Genomic DNA, 20,881 nt, shown 5'->3' on the forward strand with positions numbered 1-20,881 from the left:
GCTGTTTTTTAGTTAATGATTAGTATGCAAAGCCTTAAAAGAATACAATAATTTTTATTCACTTCTGCTTTGTAAACTGAGCATCAAACATGGTGATTTAAGAAGTCTTTGGTTGATAGGAGCTTGTTTATCTCTCAGCAAGTTCAGATAAGAAAGTAAAATATATTGGTACATAATAGTAGATAACTTTTATGAGGGAAATATGACATACACAAAGCTTCATATTTCTTCAGAAAAAGAAAAGAATATGAAGTTTATGCAAGAAATTCCATTCATACAAAAATCACACGCTGTTCTAAAGATTAAGTATGTGGAAATGAAAAGAAAAAAAAGAGAAATTTCTGCCCATATGAAGGCTTCCAACCCATTTCTAGGAACATCAATAACTAAAATAAATAGGCACAAGAGGTAATAAGTCAGATGGGAAACTAAAGCTATAAAGAAAATAAAGTAAGGAAGGTGGCTCATAGGAGGGGAGAGGTGTGTATTAGCAAATAAAGAAAGCTAATGTGTGGCAGTTTCCAATGTCTCTTTACCCTTTTCCCATTCCAGAACAACAAAGTCAGGCGTTTTGCTTTTGAGCTCAAAATGCAGGACAAAAGTAGTTACCTTTTAGCAGCAGACAGTGAAGTGGAAATGGAGGAATGGATCACAATTCTAAACAAGATTCTCCAGCTCAACTTTGAAGCTGCAATGCAAGAAAAGAGGAATGGAGACTCTCATGAAGGTAGGTAGGTCTAGCTTTCTCCAGGCAAGGGTATCTTTATTTTTGCCAGCCTTCCCCTCTTCCTGTGTGTGTAGTAAGGAGAAATACTGCACAGGTCCGTGAGAGGCAGGGCAGATAGCCCATCAGTAAAGATTTTGACACATTAGAGTTTACTACCTTAACTTTCTTGCTATGGACATCATATAATGAAAAGAACCACAGCTGTGGAAACACAAGAAGATCTGGATTTGGGTCCCAACAATACCACTTGTCAACTGAATGACCTTAGATAAAACTTCTAATGTTTTCTGAGCCTCATTTGCTCACCCCTAAAGTGGGAATAAAAATGATTGTTGCTTGGCACTGGTGGCTCATGTCTATAATCCTAGTTATTTAAAAGGCTGAGATCTGGGGATTGTGGTTTGAAGCCAGCCTGGGCAGAAAAGTCCATGAGACTCTTATCTCCAATTAGTCACCAAAAAGCTGGAAGTAGAGCTGTGACTCAAATGGTAGAGCACTAACTTTGATCATAAAAGCTTGGGGACAGAGTACTAGCCCTGAGTTCAAGCTCTAGAACCAGGCCCCCAAAAGATACTGATTGGGTAGGAAAAGAAAAATTTTAAATGTAGCTCAGGTCCCTGGTATAGAATCTACACTTAGTTACTAGTTATTATCCTCACTATTAATAATGTCCCTTGGCATTTTCAAGACAAAGTTAAGATGGGCAGGAGCCTTAAATTAAATTGATATAGAGTCTGGCTGTGTTCTTAAGAACTCATGTTGTATTTCCAGCCCTTTGGGGCTTATGGGGTCCTGTCAAGCCATATAAGACTCCTGAAATCATTTGGAACATGACCGGACAGATATGTATGCTTCTTGTCAGCTGCCTGAGGCCTGATAAATTTATGTGGTTTGTAAATTCTGTTCTAATTTTTTTTTAAATGGCCTTTTTCCAAAAAAAGTTTCCCTACCACTGCCTTAGCTGATTTTCAAGCCTGGCATTCCCCTAGAAGAGATAGGACATTGTTTTGTTTTGTTTTATTTGGTTAGTCATAGGACTTGAACTCTGGGCCTGGGTGCAGTCCTCGAGCTCTTTAGCTGAAGACTAGTGCTCTACCACTTGAGCCACAGTACCATTTCCAGTTTTCTGGTGGTTAATTGAAGAGTCTAACACATTCCCGCCTGGGTTGGCTTTGATTCTCAATCCTCAGATCTCAGCCTCCTGAGTAGCTAGGATTATGGATTACAGGCATGAGCCATCAGCACCTGGCTTTTTTATTTTTTTAGAAAAAGACTCTTGGTTCTGCTAAGGATTCTGATTGGGTGTGACCATGATCTCTGGTACTCATTAGTTCTAATTAACCCAACAACATGCTATACCAACTATTCAATGTTTTTGACTCTTATTACTGGGGTCTGGGCATCATTATATTTTCAAAGTCCTCAGATGTTTCTAAGATGCATCCAGAGTTGAAAACACTGGCTCACAGGGCACTAAAAGAAATAGCTGTCTTCCTCATGCATTAAATACAATACAATTACACTTAACTCAAACTCTTTTTGCCATTTTAGATGATGAACAAGGCAGATTGGAAGGTTCTGGTTCCGGTTTAGATAGCTACCTGCCTGAACTTGCCAAGGTAACATCTACTCTTCATTAAATACTATTGAAATGTTTCTTGTGGCTTGGGTTTGTCCAAAATGGAATCTCTAAATCAGTTGTATTGAGACTACGGTTATCTTTTTCTGACCTGAATATGAGGTGAAATGAAATATATTACTGAGACTTCAGTCTGTTTTCCAGAGGGCACTCTACACAGTATTTTTGTATTACAGTAATATTTAATGCGGTGTCTCAGCAGTTGATACTTAGTATTAAATAACTAAAATACATAGGCACTATGTTTCCAAGGGTAACTATCACTTATTTCACATCCATAGCCACAATTTCAATGAGAGTGGACATGGAGATCTTGCCACTAGACTGAAGAGGGGTCACCTAGGTTATAGAACTTGTTCCTGGGTCACTCTAAATTAACAAAACCCAAGCTAACCTTGTGTATTATGTCCCGTCTCCCTCTACCCCCCTGCCCGCCCAAAAAAAAATCCTGGGGCTTGAACTCTGGGCCTGGGCTCTGTCCCTGAGCTTTTTGCTGAAGGCTAGTGTTCTTTCTACCACTTGAGCCACAGTGACACTTCTGGCTTTTTTTGAGTAGTTTATTGGAAATAAGAGTCTCCTGGATTTTCCTGCCCGGACTGGCTTCTTATCACAATCCTCAGATCTCAGCCTCCTGAGTAGCTAGGATTATAGGCATGAGCCATCAGCACCAGCTGTGTTTTATGATTTTTGAGAAACTCAAAAGTTACTGAAAAGCATCCAGGAAAACCAGAGAACCACGTTGTTACCACAGTGCTCACAAGTATTTCTTTATTGCTTTTTTAGCATCTGCGTTTTTCCAAGAAGTATCAGGTACAGTTGACATTCTTTAAAGAATGTCTGTATTCCCATCCATCATCTTTTTTTTTTTTCCTTCTTTTTGCCAGTCCTGGGGCTTGAACTCAGGGCCTGAGCACTGTCCCTGGCTTCTTTTTGCTCAAAGCTAGCACTCTACCACTTGAGCCACAGCGCCACTTCTGGCCATATTCTATGTATGTGGTGCTGGGGAATTGAACCCAGGGCTTAATGTATACGAGGCAAGCACTCTTGCCACTAGGCCATATTCCCAGTCCCCCATTCATCAGATTTATCCCCACAACCTGAACCAGAAATAATCACTACAAGTTTGACTTCCATTTTATTTTTGTGTCTTTACAAATATACTTACCGTAATGGTATGTGTGCTTAAAAAATGTTACATAAATGTTAATGTGCTGTACATCTTATTCTACAGTTGTTTTTATTCAGCCTTGTTTTTGAGATCATCCTAGTTTATAGATCTCATCTATCTTTTTTATTTTAGCTGTTCTATTATTTTCAATTTTTCTATGAACAATACTACAATGAATATTCTTGTATTTGTCTCCTGTGTGCATTGATGAATGATTCCTTTTTCAATGAGAGAACTGTCTTTGTCTTCGCTAGCCTATTCTGTTCTACTGTTACTGCCTTTCTGTTTGCTTTTTTTTTTTAACATAACAGTGAAATGGTGACCCTCAGTGCTCACATTTTAAACACTATAATAGAAACGTAGTTTATCTATATAGGATTATAAATAGACTAACATGCAGCACTGACCTTTATTTCAAGACAACATGGCTGTTGTCAAATTCCCTGGTTAGAACCTTGCAGTATTGTTTTTCTTCAGGATTTGACGGTTTCCACAAAATCTTTTTAGCACCTGCCTATTAAAGCTAACTTTAGAGTCACCATTATAATCTCCTCCTAGTCTGGGAAACGTTTTGGCTTATGTGTCTGTATTTTTATGTTAGGGTTTTTTATAATTTTTTTGTGGTGTTGGGGATCTAACTCGTCCTTGCCTAAGCTAGGCAGGCATACTACCCTCAGCCGCCTCCCAATCCTGTCTGTTAGGAACTTTGGTGTATTATATTTTCCACTGACCTTTGCTGTTTTGTTTCTGGCTGTTTGGGGGTTCAGAATTTCTCAAAGCAAAATGTTTGAACGCAATGCAGATTTATTTGGTTGAAGCAGTAACATGATACCATCCAGAATTTGGAAGGTAACTGTCTTCACTTACTAGATGAATAAAATGGATTCCTAAGAGAAATCTCATGTTATTGGAGCATACTATAATTAGAAATCTGTTTGTTTCTCTATTAGACATTGTAGGAGTTGTCTTTTCTTTCCACCTGACAACATAATTCATTCATTATTGCTTGATCCTAAGACCTTGAGAGAGTTATATATTTATATATGTACATATATACAAAAACTAATGCTTTTATTTTTTAATTTAACATATTCAGAACTATTTATAAATGTGTTTACAATCAAATTACCTTAGAGCCGTTTTATGTGTGAAATCAATTTAATTGATCCAAACCCCCTATTTCTTATTTTCTTCTTGTTTTCATTCTTATCCTTCACTGGGGTTTAATTTACACAAATACTCAAACATTAATTGTAGAGTTTGATGTAGTTCACATTTGTACACTAATGTAACCATCCCCCAAGTCACATAGAGAGCACTTAAATCATCCCATCAAATTCTACCCATATGTAATTTTTACCTCCATCACAGTAGACTGGTTTTAACTATTCTGTACCTTCCTATGCATGGAATCCTACTCTTTGTATTCTGTGTCAGCTCTCTTTAGTTATTACTATATGACCCACATTTTAAAAAATTGACTGGAATTGAATAATGTTGTTGGTAATGTTATTATAAGACAGTGAAATAGTGACCCCAGATACCCACACTGTTTTTAATTATCTTAATAATGATACATATTATTTCACATATCTGTGTGTATATGTCTTTGTGCATATGTGAATTGTGTGCATATTGCATTATGATGTGGAACTTATTTCTTATATTGAGTTAATGTCAAAGCCTGACAAATGACTCAGAGTAAAGGTCTTCAGTGTGTTCTACTTGCCTTTTTTCCCCAGCTCTCAGATATTCTATAAGTACTTTTATTTAAGAATATAGGAAATAGGGCTGGGAATATGGCCTAGTGGTAGAGTGTTTGCATCACATACATGAAGCCCTGGGTTCGATTCCTCAGCACCACATAAACAGAAAAGGCTGGAAGTGGTGCTGTAGCTCAAGTGGCAGAGTGCTAGCCCTGAGCAAAATGAAGTCAGGGACAGTTCTCAGGCCCTGAATTCAAGCCCCAGGACTGGCAAAAAAAAAAAAAAAAAGAATATAGGGAATAGCAATTGGTAATTTTTCAGAGGGAAAGAATGAAGAAAATTAAGAGATATTGTCATTCACCAAGCATGCTGTCTTCAGAATTGTTGAAAGTGGGTGTTTATCTGTACTTGTGTGTGTGTGTGTGTGTGTGTGTGTGTGTGTATGTGTGTGTGAGGGGGGTGGGGGGGGGAGAGAGAGATAGAGAGAGAGAGAGAGAGTATCAGTCCCAGGACCTGAACTCAGGATCTAAGTGCTGTCCCTGAGCTTTTTTCCTCAATGCTAGTGCTCTACCACTTGAGCGACAACACTTCTGCCTTTTTGGTGGTTAATTGGGGGTGCACAGACTTTCCTGCCTGTGCTGACTTTGAACCGTGATCTTCAGATCTCAGCCTCTTGAGTAGCTAGGATTAAAGACATGAGCCATATGGCGCCCTACCATCCTTTTAATGTTCCTTTTAATGGCTTGATTAGTGGTGTGCACTTTGAGAAGCCCAGGTACCAACTGGAGGCCCATGCTTGTGTCTGTTCATTAACCCCATCTAGTGAATTTGTTTCTAGGAGGAATGGATTCCATGGATAGAGAATCAGAGATTAGAGTGTGTATGAGATGAGATGGAATAGAAGGGGAGGCCCTCAGCTCTGTACTAAGGGCAACTTCAGCCAGGGGATGAAGAGGTAAAGATATAAGTACCAGGGAAGGAAAGTGCAGGAGAGAACCTGGTGGGAGAATGGGCCACAATTAAGATTGCAAAGCAATTCCTAGAAAAATGGGACAAGGCCAGAGATGGCTGAAGGTATAATTTAATAGCAGGCTCCTTTCTCATCAGCAGCTCTCATTCATCCTGTTGTCCCAGCTTTTGTTTTCCACTGTGACTGAGACATTGCCAAACAGGATTTGACCAACAGGAAATTGTTTTTAATGCAAAAATAACTGATGTATCAACCTGGAATAATAGGGAGGGGCCTTCTGCTCTTGGTGTGAGTGAAATGGACTTAGGTTTTCAAGATATTTTGTATATTCTTTCTTGGAGCTTATGCTTTTACCTCTAGTACTGAACATCTTTGTTAATTTCCTATCAGAGGACATGCTGTATCTACTATAAAACAGTTCTTTTTATACTGTTGTCTAGGGTGGAACCAAATAATTGTGTGTGTGTGTGTGTGTGTGACTATTAACAAAATATATAGCTTTTATTTTATAAATGTTTATATTATATACACATAGCCTACAGGCCGGTTGTTTGGTTTCTTCTAGGAAATCAGAGAGTGATATGATCAGGTTATAAATGCTATTGCTAGTCACTTGATAATTTCTTTCTCTGGTTTCATTTAATTTGTCACATTAGTATATATATATATATATTTGAATAAAGATAGTATGAAGAAAATCTTTGTACTTCCTCCATTTTTGAGCTCTTTTTTTATACTCTCAGAACACCAGCTCATTCTTAATTTAGTCTCATTATGTGGTTCTGAAACAGATAGTTTCATGTTAATCTAATATTGCTTCCATCCTCTTTCTGTAGAAATTTTTTAATGAACTTATCCTACTAGGTAAATCTTTTACAGTTGAATACAGTACAAAGTGTCATGTTTTAAACTTAACAGTTTCATTGAGGTTGCATGAAAGTCAGAAGGTTAAGCTCATTACAACTTTTCAGAAGCCAAATGTTTCACAGATACCCTTGCTGATATAAAAATTCAGGTCTGTAATGAATACTTTCTTCCCATAATCTCAATTCCGAAAACAATATTATTGCATCATAATGCAAAATGAACTGGCTATAGATCCTGTTTAGAGGGCCATCTAACATCCCATTTCTAGACTTCTTTTTTTGTTGTTGTTGTTGTTGCCAGTCCTGGGGCTTGAACTCTTGACAGCCTGAACACTGTCCCTGGCTTCTTTTTGTTCAAGGCTAGCACTACCATTTGAGCCACAGCACCACTTCTGGCCTTTTCTATATATGTGGTGCTGAGGAATCGAACCCAGGGCTTCATGTATACAAGACAAGCACTCTGCCACTAGGCCATATTCCCAGCCTCCATTTCTAGACTTCTCATCCTACCGTTCTACATTTTAGTATTGTGGCATGAGATCTAATAGTGATTGATGGTCCTGGTAGGCATGTTTCTCACAAGCAGAAGAAATGCATCTACTGAATGTAAAAGTATATGTTCTGGCCTCATAATATATTTCTAAGTCTCTCTGTTCCAATTCATTCTATTTAAATGACCCAGTAGCCAACATGATAATCTTCTGATAATGCACCCTCAAAAAGCAGTTAGTCATATGGTCTTTGACTTTATCTTATCTGCTTATAAACTTCAGACCGAATCGGGAAACTCTTGGACCATAATTGTTTCTTAAGACAAAGAAAACATGATTAATGTGTGTCATTACTGAACTTAGAGTTTACTGGATGGGACAGACAGATAGTCTTTGTTTCAGCATTCTCTTACACGCATAAGCAAGTAAAATTTTCTACAAAGAATGGCTCTTCCATGGTCTGTTCTCTGAGCCATTTTCCTCACATTCGCCTCTCTTCTCCACAGAACTCAAAATAGAAAATGGGCCATGGAAGCATGGTAGCAACAATGTGTTCAGGGAAAACACAATTTCATATACTTCTTCCTACATGTACAATATGGACTGACTATGGACTATCTCAAGACCAGGGATGGTTTTTATCACTTTAAAAAGTGTTCAACTCCATAGTCATTGCAATAATTTTTTTTTTACAGCTCTGTTTTATGGGCTCTTAAATTATGAGGATGCATGTTACAGGTATTTATTTTACGGTTTTTATTAAAATTTGTATTGAAAAGTAAAATTCCTTTCAGAAGTAATTTTTAATTACTTAAAATTTAATTACTTTTTAAAAATTACTTTTACTATAGCAAGCATATAATAAGAAAAGCTGCCACTGCTTTAAAGAAAAACTTATCTTTTCTTTTTCTCATCATTCTCACATTCTTGATAATAGTGTTGTTAACTATGGTTCCTCTTTTTTCCAAACTGAGCAACGTATACATGTGTAGGGGTTTTGGTTATTTCTGGAAAATTTTTCATTTTATTTGAATTATTTTGCAACTTGTTCTGTCTGTGAAATATATTTCATAGGACATGTGTGCCTTTCTAGATCTGTAGAAGCTCTAGTCAACTCATTTTCATAGGAAGTTTGTAATCATATGAATCAGCTCTGTAATATTTCAGCTGTGTGTCCTGCACAGTTTATTCAGCCATCTTCTATTAATGAACATTTGCATTGTTTTCTATTTTCAACATATTCAGATTATACAGGAAACATCATGGTGTTAAATACTTGGACTCTTATTTCATTAGAACTTCCCCAAAGTAGGATTTCTAGGTCAAAGGCCATTTTGTTTTTAGTACCTTAAATATTGCCTAGCTACTTTCCCAAAAGATTACAGCATTTTATTACTGTTTCTCTGGATTGTTGCCAAGGTGAAAAATGATTATTTACTTTGCTTTAATTTATATTTTCTGCTTACTAGTGACATTTTCATACATTTCTGTAACCTGCCTTTTCATTTTTTCCTTCTAGTTTTTACTTTTTTCTCATAGTGGTTAATAGTCTGGGCTCTGGAGTTAAGATAGTTTGAGTTAGCAGCCAGCTAAGTATTATGAGACTTGGACAGAGAATTTAAAACAGAGTAGTAAAAACAAACAAACCCATGACTTAGTGTCTTTTATTCCGCTGAGTAGGGATAATAGTAGTACCTGCCTTGCCTTTAAAGTTTGTGTGAAATTTTATTTATTTTGATGGTACTAGGGATTAAAACCAGAACCTCACAAATACTGGGCAAATGCTCTACCATTGAGCTGCATCCCAGTCTTAGGTTGTGTTCATTTACAATGGGCACTAATGTACCTTCTCTACTATAGCTATCGATGTCCCATTATCAGGCGCTGAGGGAAAGTAGCATATGAGAGGGGACATCTGGCCCCATAAACTAAATTGTGGGAGATTGAAAGTAACTAGAGTGTTCTGACCACCAACAATATAGGACACGGATTTTGAGAGAGCAGCCATAATGGTGATAAGGTTAGAGATGACCTGTGGCTTGTGAATATTTTAGAAACCTTTTTTTCCCCACTAAATCCCATATCACCACCAACTCTATCATTATATGTCTGCATCTCTTCCTATCTGTGTTGGAACCCCTGGTGTTGCATCCTGAGACAAATTTCTACTTTCTCCCCAGGGAATCTCATTCACCCCAGGACTTTCATTCCTGCCTGCATGATGATGTTCTCTCTGTCTGTAGCTCCATCCTTCCTCTCTTTCTGTACTCAAGTCTTAAGCCTGTAGCCATCTACCAGATATTTCTAGTTGGAAATCCCAGATGTGCGTACATTACCCAGATGTGCGTACATTCCACTGTGTTTTTACCTTTACCACAAACTTGCCTTTTGTTCTAAATTATCTGTCAGTTAACGGCATCACCATTTAGTAGGCTATCTATGATAGAAATGTGAGATTTGTTATGAGTCTTTCTGTGAGACTAGGAAGCTGTAGTAAAGACACACACACACACACACACACACACACACACACACACACACTTCCATAGGATCTATCTAAATCCTAGTGTTACTCTGTCAAATACATGGCTTCAGCACTACAAAAGTGACCCTGCTAAAATGCAGAAGTCATTATTTCCTTCATTAGGTTTCTGAATGAAATCCTAGTTCTCCACATACAAGCCCCAGACTTGTTTCTTTTTATTTTTTCCCACATGCCCAATCATCTAGTTGTAATGAGTGACATGATCTTTGCTTGTGTGTGACTTGTCCTTTTAAGCACATACGGTGCTTTTTCCTAGAATTTGCTTCTTTTCCTGGTCCAGGGAACTTGTCCTTCAGGATGGCCTTCCTTTGGGAAGTAGTTTGTGAGCTTCCATTTACTCATACTTTCTTTTGTCATTCTTGTTACCTATTTATTTGTCTCCCCAATTAGTGCTCCTTGGCAACAGGAGTTTTATTCATTTGTGCTTATTTCCAGTTCGTAGCCCATAGGAAGTGCTCAATGAATGTTTATTGAATGATCTGTCATTGTTCTTTGTTCCCAGTTGTTCAGTTGTTTACTCTACAGGTGGTTGTTAGATTTATAAGGGCAGAGCAGGGATCACACACATATGACCCCACCAGCCTGTATAAATATATGTTGCATAGTATATACCTGTTTATTAGCATACAGCTGCCTCACAGATGAGGCATGGTTGTCTAATAGGCTGTCTTCAGGATGGGGCAGCTTTCAAAACATACTTAGTTACTTCTAAAACACAAAAGGATTTTGTTGCTAGACACAGATGGCTCACGCCTGTAATCCTAGCTACTCAGGAGGCTGAGATTTCAAGATCTGAGGTTCAAAGCCAGCCTGGGCAGAAAGTCTCTTACAATCTTATCTACAATCAGCCACTAGAAAAACTGTTAAGTGAAGCTGTGGCTCACAGTGATAGAGCACTAGCTTTAAGCAAAAAGAACTCAGGGACAGCACTCAGGCCTGAGTTCAAGCCTCACGACCAACAAAAAAATAAATAAAAAGGATTTTTGTCAAGCTTAACTTTATTTATTTTATTATCAGAGTACCAGAGAAGCTGAAATCAAATTGAAAAGTGAAAGCAGAGTTAAACTTTTTTGCTTGGACCCAGATGCCCAGGTAAGAACTATTTTAACATTTAAAAGTTAAGTCTAGTGGGTTGGGAGGAGAAAAAAATTGATGTGTGATGCTTGTTTGTTCTTAGATTGTTAAACTGTGTAACACTTTACTAAATTTGAGTAAAAGAAGAATACTAAAAATAACCTATATTCTCATTACCATAGCATAACTATTGTGAATATTTGGCCTTCAGTAGCTAGCTGAATATTGAGACATTTAACAAAGACATTCTCACATCCAATATCATCTAATTTAAAAAGATCAGGCTTCACTGGAGACACCCAGTGATAGTTTCTGAATAGCCAGGCTCAGACTCAGTTACAAACTACACAGGGCATGGGGTCACATCTGTATCCCAGCGAAGTCCAAACGTGAAGGATACCCAGGACAAGTCCCTCACAGCCGCCTGAGGGAACAAAGGCTCTGCAGTGCTACATCCCAAATGCTCTCCCTCTGCATTAGTGATCTGTTTTTGTAGAACTTTTTTCCCCATGTAACTTTAGTGATAAGTAGGTCCCTGTGTTTTTTTCACAAACCTTCCCATCCATGTGTACGTGCTGGTTGTGTGTGTGTGTGTGTGTGTGTGTGTGTGTGTGTGTGTGTTTATAAGGAAGTATATAATGCATTTGCCATTTTAACCATCTTTTAAGTATGTGGGTCAGTGGCATTAAATGAATCCTCATTGTACAATCATTACCCTTATCCATTTCCAAGACTTTTTTATCTTCTCAAACTGAAATTTATCAACTAATACTCCTCCATTCCTCCTTCTCCCCAAACTGTTAACCTCTTTCCAACTTTGGTCTCTATGAAACTGGTCTTTTAGGAATGTCATGAATGTAGACTCATGCAGTATTTGTCCTTTTGTGTTGTATTTCTTTTACTTTTGTGTGTTTTCAAGCTTCATCCACATTGTCAAAATTTCTTTTTTAACGGTTGATTAGTATTTCACTGTGTATTGTAAACACAGATGTGTATATATGTATATTCTAACATTTATGTTAATGGACACTTATGCTACCATAATATTAAGCCCTGTATATAATCATCCATTGAATAGCTATATCATCATTTACTTGATCATCATTATAAGTACGTATAGTGTTTTAGTCTGTGTACTTATTGTAAACAGGAACACTACTGCTTAACAGTGAAAAATTTTAGGCAGTTTTTAACTGTGAGCATTTTTTATATATTTTTATGTTTAATTTCCTTTGAAAGAAACTTGACTTCTCATCAGCTGAGCCAGAAGTGAAACCATTTGAAGAGAAATTTGGAAAGAGGATTCTTGTCAAGTGCAATGATTTATCTTTCAACTTGCAATGTTGTATTGCTGAAAATGAAGAAGGACCCACTACAAATGTAATTTTCCTTTTTAAAAAATAAAGGTTTACTCAATGTTTTAAGTATTCTAGGTGTGATAGATTTCACATTCTAGTGAATCCTGGATGTGAAATCCTAGTTCATAGTATCAGAGAGGTTCAGTATTTAGGATATGTATATAGGATTGTGGGGCCAGGATATTTGTGCTCTGGGATAAGATGGTAAGCTTATGTTCAGTGTCCCAAGAGATAGAGTCTTGAGGGAGAGTGGCTGTCTCTTTTCTGTGGAGGATACATTAAGTAGCGAAGCACATGATGGTAAAATGATTTTTTTAATGTTTTATTACCTATTTCTCTGTGTTACAAAGGACAACACTATTTCTAGTAGTAACTTATGACAATAATCATAAATAAGTCTTACTGTTTCTTTGATATCATCCTTTTTTTTCTCCCCAACCGTTTGAAGTGCTGATCTGGATTTGTTTGTTTTGTTCAGGTAGAGCCTTTCTTTGTTACTCTGTCCTTGTTCGACATAAAATACAACCGAAAGATTTCTGCTGATTTCCATGTGGACCTGAATCATTTCTCAGTGCGGCAGATGCTGGCTCCCACGTCTCCAGCTCTGGTGAATGGCGGCCAGAGCCCCTCTGCCCTCCAGGATGTCCTTCATTTAGTGGCCATGCAGTACCCCAAGCAGGTAGGGAGCAGGGACTCAGCATTCATGCTGCTAAGCCTTACCTTGCACATACGGTATAAATACATCACAATGCCCAAATGGGACCTTGTAAGTGCACAAGTGTGGTGATTTAGACTGTTAGTTACGTGGGTAGTCTATGTAATTAAGAACATGTAAGTACAGTCTACGTAACTAAGTCAGTAAAAAGCAAACTGACAGGTAAGTGGTTTTGATTTCTCATCTCTTCTAAATTTTCTCCTAGTTACCCCTCCTACCAAGTAGACTGTCTTAGCAGATGAACTGTTGATCCAGCCACTGTTTGGCACCAGTGTTTTCTGGGCAGTATACTGGTTCACTGACTGTTCTTTGCTGTGTTGATGGTCAGGGAATTTATTAATCAGCTATGAATTCTACTAACTGAAGAAAATAAATGGTTTATTTCCTAGGGAATATTTTCAGTCACTTGTCCTCATCCAGACATATTTCTTGTGGCCAGAATTGAAAAAGTCCTCCAAGGGAGCATGACACATTGTGCTGAGCCATATATGAAAAGTTCAGACTCTTCTAAGGTATGAATGGCTTTTTGTTTTATGATAAGAAGCTACCTGTAAAAAAAGCATTTGTGTCAATGATTAATCAAAGGTAAACCATATTTATACTCTATAGAGTATCATATATTTACCTTCCATTTAACTTTGTGTCCAGTTCTTTTGCTCTGTGTGTGTGTGTGTGTGTGTGTGTGTGTGTGTGTGTGTGTTGAGAATTGAACCTAGGGTGTTGGATGTGGTAAATATGCGCTCCTATATCGCAACCCCTATATTCCAGTTTGTAATGAAAAGTAATCTGACATGTAAATAAATACTTTATTTTACTTGTCTATTCTAACATCATGAAATAGCTTACAAAGGAATTTCTGGCTTGATAATAAACTTTCTGTAGAAACATAGGTTGCATGGTTTCCCTTGTTTGTGGTAACTAAAATGTGCCTATAAACTTATAAGTAAACATACTGGATGGTAAAAAAAAAATACATGGGGACATGAGGATATTCTTAGGAGAACACAAAAGCATAATAGTTATGTGCGTCTGATCACATGAAATAATATTTAGCGAAATGATCTCCAGAAATGAGATTTTTTTCCTTTGTTGTTGTTTTTGTTTTCTTTTCCTTTTGTCTCATTTGTTTGTTTATCTTTCTTTGAGAGGGCAAGGGGAAGCACAGAATTGGTGGGACAAGGGGTGAAAAATGCAGCAGTGATACTAGACTGTTGAAAATGAACTATACAACTTGTCAGTGATGATGGGAAGGAAAAACTGGGAGAGAGAGAGAGGGAAGGGGTGACACTGTTAAAAACAAGAAATGTACTCTTCATTTGACTTATGTAACTAACCCCTCTGTACATTACTTTTACAATAACAATTTTTACAAAGTGTTATCTTAGAGTCATAGTTTATGCTACTTGTTGATGTGTCTTTTGGGTTCTAGAAATATATAGGGGTATATTCATGCAAGTCTGAAACCTTGGATAAGAAGTTCTTTTTTGTTTGGATTATTAATCAGTGAAAATCTCAGGTCAGATTTTTTTCTGTGTCTGTGTGTTTGTAGCATACTTCTCAGGCCAATATCCATAAGTATGGTCACTTTTGCTTGCTGCATACTGGAATTAAGATTTGACAGCTCAAGTTCATATTACTCACGTAATGTAAAAGTCTGCAACTCATATCTGTATGTTTGTGGCGCACATCTGTAATCTTAAGTATGTGAGAAGTTGAGAAGGTGAAGATTACAATTCAAAGCTAGCCTAGGCACAAAAATTCTCACGACTCCATCTGAATGGAAAAAGCTTGGCATGTGCCTATTATTCAAGATATGGCAAGAAGCCTAAAATAGGTGGATATTGGTCAAGGTTAAGTGCTTGGTTGAGGAAACAAAACTATCTCAAAAACAGCGAGCACAAAAAAGAGCTGGAAGTATTTATTGTTCAGTGGTTCAGTGCCTACCTAGCAAGAATGAACTTCTAAGTTCAAACTCTACTATTGCCAAAAAAAAAAAAAGAAAGAATATAACTCAGTACACTAAATCAATCAAATTGCATTGATAACTACATTATTATAATACAAACAAAATTGGGAAATTTTAATATCAGCTGCTTTAGTAATAGAGTTCTAGTTGATAAATAATAGGCCTACTGCTCATACATATATTTGCCCCAAAGCAAATATACCTCAGTTTATATGATAGCATTAATCAGTCAACCTGCAACAAAATTCATCATTAAGAAGGGAAAGTAGCAATAAGATAGCAAAAGTCAAACAATTTAGCCTGATTTAAATTAGTAATAATAATGTCTTAATATAAATACCTCCCAAATTGTAGTGCTTTTCACAAGCTGGATTCTTTTAAAAGCTGTGAAAGCTTAGTGTTTTCATGGGTTATCTCACTTAAATTTTTATTTAAACTCTGGTAATGTAATATGTTCAATAATGTGAATACCAAATAAAAATCACTTACTAATAACTTGATAGACTTACCATTAACATAGCCCTTAGTCAAAAAGAAATATGAACGTCTGTGAATGCCATGTTTGTTGCCAGCAAATACCAACAAAAAAGACAAGCATTTTAGAAACAATACTCATTCTATGTTTTTTGAGAATCGTTATCAGAGGATACATTAAATAAAGAAGGCTGCCCCAAGTGTGAATATATAGCCATATTCCCTTCTGTAAGGTGTGCTTTTCCATGCATCTGATTCTGTGGTCAGGGCTTGTTTAATGAAGACATGGTGATGGTTATTATCTAACATTCTTGCCAGTAGGATGTAGCAGCTCATGGCTTTATTCTGATATCCTCAAGGTTGCTCAGAAGGTGCTGAAGAATGCCAAGCAGGCATGCCAAAGGCTAGGACAGTACAGAATGCCATTTGCTTGGGCAGCAAGGTAAGCGGATACTTTTATAGACAAATAGATAGATAGATAGATAGATAGATAGCCCTGTTCTATTTGTTACCCAGACAGAAAGGATCTGAATATATAAAAGTGAGAATAAGCATGCCCCAATCTGAAAATTTATTTAGCAGACTCTGAGAGGTCTGTCCTTGGTAGGATGGGCAAGAGGTTTGTTGCAGAGAGTCCAGCCCCCAGCCAGCCATTGGCCTCCAGCTGGGAGTGGGGAGCAGCCAGAGGCCTGCAGTGGCCTGTAGCTGTGGACTGTACTTCTTTCATATTTGAATGCATATGCTGTTTCCTAAGTACAAGCCTTTGGCTGGAACTGTTTTCTGTGTAAAATTGAATTAGTTGTATTCATCCTCAGTAATATTTTCTGCACTTTTAGATAATGAGATTTCTGTTGGCTACAGCCAGTGGAATAATAATTACTCTATACATAGAAACCAGAGTTAAAGGATGAATTTATTTTGGAAACACAGTTTAGAAATGTTGATTTGCTTTTCCAGGACATTATTTAAGGATGCAGCTGGAAACCTGGACAAAAATGCCAGATTTTCTGCCCTCTACAGGCAAGACAGCAATAAGCTATCAAATGATGACATGCTCAAGTTACTTGCAGACTTTCGGAAGTGAGTTTTGTCTTATTTGTTTTCGTATGCCAAAAATAGAAATTGTAAGATGGAAATTGAGGGGCAAGGGGTTAGTTGTAATATATATTAACTCAGGTGTCATGTAGGGAAGGGAAGTGGGCATGGTGCATTTCCTGAAGTCCTAGGAAAGATGAAAAGTTTCCCCATCAGAAGCAGCTGGCCATTTTGTGTGGAGCTATGAGGAGTTAGGGTAGAAATATCTTAGGAAAGGAGATGATAGAGGAACCCTGTTGAAAAATGAGAAAGGTCACATAAAAACTTCTGCAATTGTCTCTCCTTGGCCCTACTCTCCCCTTTGGCAAGTACCCATTTCCGGGTACTTACTTTGTGGGGCTTTGACTTAGTCTTTGTAAAGAATTATACTATTTGTGTTCTTCACTGAGTCTGTTACACTTCACTTAATTCATTTGTAACTTTGTGCTTACTACCCAGCGTGTTTAATTAAAGATTTATAGGCACATTCTAGCTACTATATGTGAGGGAAGCCATGCAACCTTTGTTTTTCTGGTCTGGATTACTTTGCTTAATATAATTTTTCTAAGTCCATTTGTTGTGAATGTTACAGTATCATTCTTTCTTACAGATGAGTAGAATTTAAGTGTGCGCACGCGCGCGCGCACACACACACACACACAGTTTCTTGATCCATTCATCCATCAAGGGGCATCTGGGCTAAAAAGGGGGGCGGCGAATGCAGGCAAGAATTCGTTGTATATTCCATAGAATTGAGAAATATAAGGGAAGGGGTAGATCTAAGAGAGGTGAAGATGGTGAAGTGATGATATAGATTAACATGCATTGTATATACAAATTGCTTTGTTAAGTGGCAAAAAAAATAACGCATAGCTTAAAAATTGAGAAAAATGAGGGAAAGGGTGGTTGGGAGGGATGGGTAAGAATGTTGAGAGTACATTGACCTTTCAAGATGCACTGTATTCATAAACTGCTTTAGTGAATGGCAACTCGTTTGTACAACTACCTAAAGATAACAATTAAAAAAAAAAAAAAGCTCCTGAAAGAAGGATTAGGAAGTGGGCACAATTACTAAGTCTGTTTCCCGATTGGAAGTCATCAAAAATAAACAATTCCTAGGTTTCTGATTTGTGAGATGATCCGCTTAAAAAAGTTAGCAGGGTTCCGTGTCTCATAAGCTGTGTGGTAGTGGGCATGTGTGTGGCCTTAAGTGGACATACATAGGAGGATCACAGCACAGGCTGGCCCAGTTGCATCCGAATAACTAAAGCAAACGGGCTGGGAACATGGCTTACATGGTAGAGCATCTACCTTGCTTGGTAGACTACATCCGAGTTCAGTGGGTTCCCTAGTATAGCCAAAGTTTTTTTTTTTAAGGGGTGGGGGAGGACTATAGAAAATACGCGCAAAAGACATACCTGATTTTGAAAACTTAGTTTTTACATTATTGTTATTATACTGCTATGTACAGAAGTGAATTTTGGGTCTCTTGGATTAAATAACGTATGATGTTGAATTTTTTAAAACTTGTTTCTGTTATTTTTTTCATGTGTCTACTAGAAGGTTTAAAGTAGCTTTTGTAGTATGTTACAGTGACATGCTCTTCTCTTGAACTCCCACTCTAACCTGTAGGTTTCACTGTTTATCTAATTGATTTGTTTTTCCTCTTTTGTTTGTAGACCTGAGAAAATGGCTAAGCTCCCAGTGATTTTAGGCAATCTGGATATTACTATTGATAATGTTTCCTCAGAATTCCCTAGTAAGTATAAATTCTGTATTATAAAGAGACAGAACTTTTTTTGTTTGTTTAGTTAGCCTTTCCTTCAATTTGGATTGTTTTGAATGTCTTTCAGATTATGTCAATTCATCATACATTCCCATGAAGCAATTTGAAGCCTGTACTAAAATTCCAATCACGTTTGAAGTTGAAGAATTTGTGCCCTGCATACCAAAACATACTCAGCCTTATACTGTCTACAACAACCACCTTTACGTTTATCCTAAGTACTTGAAATATGACAGTCAGAAGTCTTTTGCCAAGGTGAGTGCCAAGATTGAGGTCTCATTCTTTATAGCAGAGTCCTTTTAGGATTCAGCTTTATATGGCTTCTATAAGTAGATACATATTCTGACGTTTGCTAGTAATTTTCTTATTGCTTTCTCTTTTAAATATCTTGTAGGCCAGGAACATTGCTATTTGCATTGAATTTAAAGATTCAGATGAGGAAGACTCTCAGCCCCTGAAGGTTTGTTTTTCCATGTATATTCACTAGCATATTCTAATTTTTCTGTTTTAAAAGTGCAGCTGCACAGTATTATACAACTAAAGAAATCTGGCACATTCTAATTGACATGAGTCAAATATATATGATGTTATACTATAAAAACACACCTGAATCTTAGAGAATATGGAATACTTAAGTTCTTGTCCATAACTGACTGTTGAGTTATCCTCGAGATGAAAGTTTTAATTATATTTTTATTTAAGTGGTTATATGAAGAAGTTACCATTCCAAAAATCAGTTTATAAGTACAGTGCATCTTGATCAATGTCACCTCTTTTGAGATGTAATTTCTTATCCATATTCAATTTAATAGACACTGTACCATTTGAGGCAAGCATCATATGACTAAGAATTATGATATGAATAGCATTCATAATGGAATGATAGACTAGCAACAGATGATCTTTATTAAATGTGTAATATAGGAGTAGTGGTAGAAGGATTGTGGTTCTAAACCAGCAAAACAAAAACTAACAATAGTCCATCTCAGTAAAAGAAGCTGGACTGGTGGTATACATCTGTCATTCCAGCTATGATAAAGTAGATGGATCAGTCCAGGTGCATGCCCACACAAGAAGTGAGCCCCCAGCAGGCTCAGCAGAGAAAGCCTGCCCAGCAAGCTTAAGTTCCTAAGTTCACACCCCAGTACCATTTAAAAAGAAAAGAAAATCAGTGAAAAACACAGCAGTCACAGAGAACAGAATTTTGGCACACAGAAGGAACTGAAATAGTTCTTTGGAAAAGAAAAAAACCCAAAATAATTTCCATAGAAAAACACTTAGAGGACATAGAGAGTAAGGAATCATTGATTTTTCTGAAGAGCAAGAGAGTATTTAAATAGATTGTAAAGCAAAGGTATAGAGATGTGAAAGGAAACAGTAAGACCTAACCTAGGCATGGAGGTGTGGCAATGGGAGGGCACAAGCAGGCCTGCTGAAGTGCACTACAGTCACAGTAATGCCTAGAATCTCCTTGCAGAAGAAATCTAGCTAAGGTAGCTATGTGACAATTATGCTGTGAAAATGCCACTTTCTATATAACATCTAAGTTTGATTTCTCACTCCACTAATTAAACCCAGGTGTTTGCCCCTGCTACTTCTCATTTTAGTGCATTTATGGCAGACCTGGAGGCCCAGTGTTCACCAGAAGCGCCTTTGCTGCAGTTTTACACCACCACCAAAACCCAGAATTTTATGATGAAGTAAGTGATATTTTTGAAGGATAACCAAATTGAGCCAGTTTTAAGGGAAACTTCAAGTTATTTGCTTGATAAAGCAAAATTCAAGGGAAGCTGCCTACCATACCGTGAATGCTGTATAATTTTACAGATTTTCCAAATTATTCATGTAACATCTTCATTATTAGAAATAGTAATTTAGAAAATACAAATAAAATAGAAATGCTTGTAATTCCACTATTACTATCATAATTTATATTCTGACATATTTCCTTTCAAATTCATATTTGAGTACAGTTATATTTGTTAAATCTGAATTTTTTTCAATCACTAGGTATTCTTTTATAGGATTATAATATGCTATTGGATCTTGAACAGCTAGCTTAGTGCTGATATGCTCTCTAACAGTCAAAAATCCATTAACTTTTGAGTTCCCTAAACTTAGCCTGATATTGACTTATAGTCAATTAATACACATTTTGTATGTTAGACATATTTTATATGGTAAAAACCCGTGAGAGAACCATGAGAGATCACCTTTTACTTCCAGATACAATTTACCGGAAAGATAAACCACTCACACATATGATAAATGTCATCCAGCATTTTAAGCAAATACATGAAACACGTGAACTCACTTGAAGTA

General features: G+C 37.1%; 1 protein-coding gene across 13 annotated transcripts in view; it reads left to right on the forward strand.

Moving 5' to 3' along the window:
* The window catches only part of Dock9 (dedicator of cytokinesis 9), a 260,684-nt gene that overhangs the window by 138,754 nt on the left and 101,049 nt on the right, over positions 1-20,881 (forward strand). For all 13 annotated transcript variants that reach the window (XR_007210305.1, XM_048341148.1, XM_048341158.1 and 10 more), the window contains exons 8-19: positions 553-727; positions 2,279-2,346; positions 11,130-11,204; positions 12,426-12,566; positions 13,023-13,223; positions 13,649-13,771; positions 16,059-16,141; positions 16,657-16,779; positions 18,453-18,532; positions 18,627-18,814; positions 18,954-19,019; positions 20,167-20,259. Coding sequence is in view for 12 of the 13 variants with exons in the window: in XM_048341148.1 (XP_048197105.1) it covers positions 553-727; positions 2,279-2,346; positions 11,130-11,204; positions 12,426-12,566; positions 13,023-13,223; positions 13,649-13,771; positions 16,059-16,141; positions 16,657-16,779; positions 18,453-18,532; positions 18,627-18,814; positions 18,954-19,019; positions 20,167-20,259 (1,416 nt within the window). In the remaining variant the exon portion in view is untranslated. The remainder of the gene's footprint in view (positions 1-552; positions 728-2,278; positions 2,347-11,129; positions 11,205-12,425; positions 12,567-13,022; positions 13,224-13,648; positions 13,772-16,058; positions 16,142-16,656; positions 16,780-18,452; positions 18,533-18,626; positions 18,815-18,953; positions 19,020-20,166; positions 20,260-20,881) is intronic.

The sequence above is a fragment of the Perognathus longimembris genome, chromosome 3 (genome assembly GCF_023159225.1).
Source record: "Perognathus longimembris pacificus isolate PPM17 chromosome 3, ASM2315922v1, whole genome shotgun sequence".
Taxonomy (NCBI): Eukaryota; Metazoa; Chordata; class Mammalia; order Rodentia; family Heteromyidae; genus Perognathus; species Perognathus longimembris.